This window comes from Montipora capricornis, chromosome 10 (assembly GCF_036669925.1).
Source record: "Montipora capricornis isolate CH-2021 chromosome 10, ASM3666992v2, whole genome shotgun sequence".
Taxonomy (NCBI): domain Eukaryota; kingdom Metazoa; phylum Cnidaria; class Anthozoa; order Scleractinia; family Acroporidae; genus Montipora; species Montipora capricornis.
The window spans coordinates 51,883,556-51,888,555 of NC_090892.1; the positions used below are offsets into that span (position 1 = coordinate 51,883,556).

The 5,000-nt window shown below is 42.5% G+C and overlaps 1 protein-coding gene across 1 annotated transcript in view; it reads right to left on the reverse strand.

The window, feature by feature from the left end:
• Window positions 1-4,039: 4,039 nt before the first annotated feature.
• Window positions 4,040-5,000, reverse strand: part of LOC138018922 (adenosylhomocysteinase A-like) — a 13,676-nt gene continuing 12,715 nt past the window's right edge. Inside the window, exon 8 of the mRNA XM_068865596.1 lies at window positions 4,040-4,249. Within this exon, the coding sequence (XP_068721697.1) occupies window positions 4,118-4,249 (132 nt within the window). The 3' untranslated portion in view covers window positions 4,040-4,117. The remainder of the gene's footprint in view (window positions 4,250-5,000) is intronic.

A 5,000-nucleotide genomic window follows, 5' to 3' on the forward strand; every position in this document is an offset into this window, starting at 1 on the left:
AAGACAAGGCATGCTACACTTTTCGACCGCTGCTGTCCCATAAACGCGTCATACTCGATCCTCGATGAACGCCCTCGATATAGCTTCACCAGGTGACCACCCGGTCTTTCATACACTGGATCCGAAATAATTAATGTCCGTAAAACAAAAGAACAAAGCGAACATAATAATGCATAATTATAGCACGGCCTAAGCGGAATAACAATTGTTCCTTTGTCCTCCGCCATTTTCGTCCGGTATGCGAAAATCTACCCCAACATTTTCACCTTTCATAATTCATTTTCCGATTTCAGTGGCTCATAGACCTCTTTCAAAATGGCGGCCAAATAAAATAGTCTTTTGTTTTAATGCTAATAAATCTTTCTAACCTCGCTACGACCAGCAAATTTCAAAAGAATATTTGCTTCAAAATGAGGCCAGTAGGTCTAATTAACATCAAGAGAGTATGAAGGTAAGAGAAGTAATCTCTCATATTGGCCCTATTCTCATCGTAATCCTTCTTAAGTTATTTTTAGATCTCCTGCGAGATCCGGTATTCCCACGAGGGTTAACTGATAGCCAATCACATGTCCCCATTTTTACCAATGTTGACAGCTGAACGAATTCCCACGCAATGATTCGCGTCGTTCGCGAAAATGGGGACGTATGATTGGCTATCAGTTAACCCTCGTGGGAATACCGGATCTCGAAAGGAGATCTAAAAATAACTTAAGAGGGATTACGATGGGAATAGGGCCAATAAGAGGGATTACCTCTCTTACCTTCATACTCTCTTGTTAACATATAATACAAAACAATGTTTACTCTCAAGAAGCGGCTGCGGTTGCAACCGAAAATTCAGTTTAAGACTATTTTTTATCTATATATAACCAAATTTTTAAAATCAGATCAGATACAACGTTTTTTTAACACATTATATCATCATGATGACCGATCGCCTTTCAAAGATTTATAATGATTGTGTAAAAGTGGTCGCCACTTATGAAAGTGGTCTATAGCCACTTTGCTTTTCTTCAGATTTTAAGGGTGTGTTTACTTAACACCTGACTGGCAAAATTTTGAGCTGTGATCTTTATCCAAAGGCTGTTTACTTTGAGTGTAAGTTGTGGATTTCACGTTCAGTCATTAATCGCATTCAAAACTGAACGATTGGACCTTTGGGGAAAAGTGACGTCATTTACTCACCAGCTTAAAATTTCAGCCTGTAAATGCAGCTTGTTAGACATGCAAAATACGAGTTTAAAAGTCTGTTAAAGTAAACAGGTGTCTTTTATAAATCAAGGGTTAAAACTTGGGTCACTTAATTTTTAGTTAACATAGTATTTAAAATCAGAGAAAAAGAATAATTGATTTTTTGGTCATAGCAGCGATGCAAGGACGTGCGGAAAACAAACTGAATATCAGCGTAACTGTGTACTGCAGATGTCGCAAAACTGTTCAAAATGAAACTTTTCTTGGCCAAATACAGCAAGGCCTTTGTTGGTGTTGCATCTAAAATCACTCGATTACATGATACACCAAGATTGGGCCGAGTATGAGGCAAAACTCAGTCGACTCATGATGCTGTTTTAGGAAGATGAGGCTTGGCAAATATCTTTTCTATAAGCAATAAAATACATCTAAATTGACCACTCCCCACAGGGACATTTCAGGGCCAATGGAACACAATCAACGAAAAGACCGGCAAAACAGAACAGCAACAACAACTGCTACGCCAACTGGTCGGAGGCAAAACAGTTGACTATTTACAAGTGCAGTAGAAGATGAACCAGAGATTACCAGGAACAAATTCAACGAGTGGTCAGAACGGGTCTTGAACCCGGAAACTCTGGATTTCAAAGCAAGCGTCCCGTAACCACTGGGCCGCACTGCAGTGTAATCAAGTGCATACGTAAATGTAAAATACACAACGAACACATCCTTTCTTCAGATTCGAAGTCAACAACAACGTCAACACCGTATTAGGCGGATGATTTTATAATTCCGTCTCTTCCGTAGTCAATGTAACTTTTTTGATAGAATGAAAAGGTACTGAAATGGAAGAACCTCTTTAAATGGGAGGAGGGTGCCTCGGCTAACCGAGTTACCCGGCGTACCGAGCTACCCTGCACGAGAGAGCCAACTTAGAAGTTGCAGTCAAGCGTTTACAAGTTAGACGGGGTAATCCTCCTTCCCGGGGCACCGGGCACCCCTCTTGGAGGGCTATCTTTTTGCCACGTAAACGGTTCGTGCCGGGTATTCCCGGCTAAAGCCCGCCGCACACGGCGAGGAAAGAGCTGAGCAAAGTGCCTCGCGAGGCGGTTTGCTCGGCAGTTTCCTCACGTGTGCGGGGAAATTGTGGCGAGAAATTCGCCTCGCTAGGCCGTGAGGATAAAATCAAAGATGTTTGATATTTTTGGCCTCGCGAGGCTAATTCCTCACTGTGTGCGGCCATTGTGAGAATCGAGCTAAGCTCGGATCGGACTATCAAGCGTACAATAAAATACATGGAATTCTCACGTGGCATCAGTGGGGTCGGATTTTCTTCCTCCGATGCCACCTTGAACCCCTGAAAGTCACGTGAGAATGCCATGTATTTCATTGGATGCTTGATTGACCAAGCTCAGATGAGGAAACGGCTGAGGAAACCGCCTAGCGAGGCAGTTTGCTCAGCTCTTTCCTCACTGTGAGCGGCGAGCTTAATTAAGACCGGGGAATTGTTTCGTCGTTAGCACTTACTAGTGACGTCTGCTGAACGGATTGACACTAAAAAGCGGCCGCTAGCGGAACAAGAGATCGGTGGATACTAAAATGAAACTTGCATCCAAAACTTTCTTTGTCCACCTTATTGTTTGCGCTAAGATAGCCGACTGGCCAGCTATGTTTTAATAGCTATGTTTTAATCCTCTTAGCCGGGAAACTCGACCGGTCAGCCGGGGTACCCTTCCTCCATGAAGACACTCCTTAAGATGCAGCTGACACAAACGACATCAGCCTACACGTATGAGGTACTTACCAAACACAGTTGTCTGTTTTCAGGACGAAATAAGTCATCACCGGAACGTCGGAGGAAGTGTCCGTGACATCATTTGCTAGGCTCAGAATACTTCGGACGGAAAGCTGGAGACTCAAAAGTGCATCACGCCCGTGGGACACTTAAGCAAGCGCAGAACACACAAGCACTCTTTTGGAGCAATATCGGATTTATACTGACTGTAATCCATTTTAGTTAACTGATGACCTTGACAATGTAACTGCTTTGCACAAACTGAATGAAAGAATCTTCTTATAACCGCAGTCAAAACGCGCGGCTAACAGACGCATTGTTTATAAATAGTTCACTATTTCCCAGTTCCGATAGCAATTGTTAACAGTCGTTAATTTTACTTTCGACCGGCTCGCGCCGCTATTGTAGCGGTGGAGTAAACTAAAGACCGGCAGTACCGACCTCATTAATTCCAAATTTGAAAATATCACTCCACGGCAAAGGAGGCAATTCGCAACAAAGGAACTATAGTTTCGGCCCAACTCTGACTCGGAAATGATAGACGTTGATGAAACTGCTCGACTTATTTATTGGTTACGTGTTTATGCAACTTTCAGCCTTGTTCTTGCTAGTCAGGCCATGATTTATAACCGATTATATCCTCTTTAGTCTGACTGTTGAGTGAGCGGGGAACTGATCAGAATATGTCGCTCGTCGTTCGTTCGCTGCGCGTTCGCCACACGCAACAAAAAACAATTCGATTTTGTACTATTAAAAGTTTATTTTTGTGATCCAACAAGTTTGGATCTGTCATCATTTTTCGGCGCCTCGCGATTTTAACCAAACAAACAATCGGCCATTACAATCACCTTTCCTTAAAGTCCAAGACAACATCATGACATGACATTAACAGTAACTGGTGGCGTTACCGATATCTTCACTCGATACTAACGGAGACAGAACTAAACAGAACCACGGGAAATGAAATGCTCGTCGCATGGATTATGGGAGCTTTAAACTCATGGATTATTTCAATACAATCAAAGAGCAAAAAGAGAAATACACAGCCACAGGTATCACCATCAATGCTGATTTTTAATAAAAGATACGAAGGCTTGTGATGTAACTGTTAATAGTGCGAGATTCAAGTTGTTAATAGCGGTAGTGTTCCGGTTTGAAGGGTCCTTTGGCGTCAACTCCCAAATATTTTGCTTGCTCAGCGTCCAGCGTAGTCAATTTAACACCCAGGTGGTCAAGATGCAGCCTGGCAACTTCTTCATCGAGCTAATTCAAGGAGGGAAAAAAAAGGAAAAAGCCAGTCAGTGATATGGGTAACTGCATGATTGTGTGTTAACTGAGAAATGAACTTGAAATGGATTCCCACTCCTGTCAAGAGTTATAGAGAGTTCTTCGGTGAAAGTGAGGGGTTTGCGATTTAGTACACACGCTACCAACCATGATTGTGTGAGAATGAAGTAACAACACGTACGTCTGCGTTATGTCCTGGCCACGTGCCACAAACATGGTATGGAAACTTTTTTTCCTTTCCTTCACTATCTCCACCCAATACTGGGATAATACATGCACATTGAACACAAAAAATTGTCCATTTTCGAGTTCATTTCAATGTCTTTGACAAAGCACCTAAAAGCCTTTGGAAAAAAGGAGCGGAGGTGAGGGTGAGGCTAAATCGCGTGGGTGGGTGGGTCGTGGGTAGGTGGTTGGTTGGGCGTGTTTGTTTGAAGACAAAAAAAGATATATATTAGCTCCCTCAGTGCTTGGTCCAAATTTGTCTTAGGTCTTATAGGTCTTGTCTGTTTCGAGAATTTCCAGTCGTTGATAAAATCAAAGTGCCACTGTCGTTACTCGTGGATATGAAAGTTACCGCGATTGTTTAAAATTGGCAGGCTGAAGTTTTCTTTATGCATTAGCATTGATAGTTGGATAATTGTGTAACAGCACGGTGGGCTCTCATGCAACTAGATACCCAAAATACTGCATGTATGTGAGGTAATCCCCTTTGCTGGAATTCAAC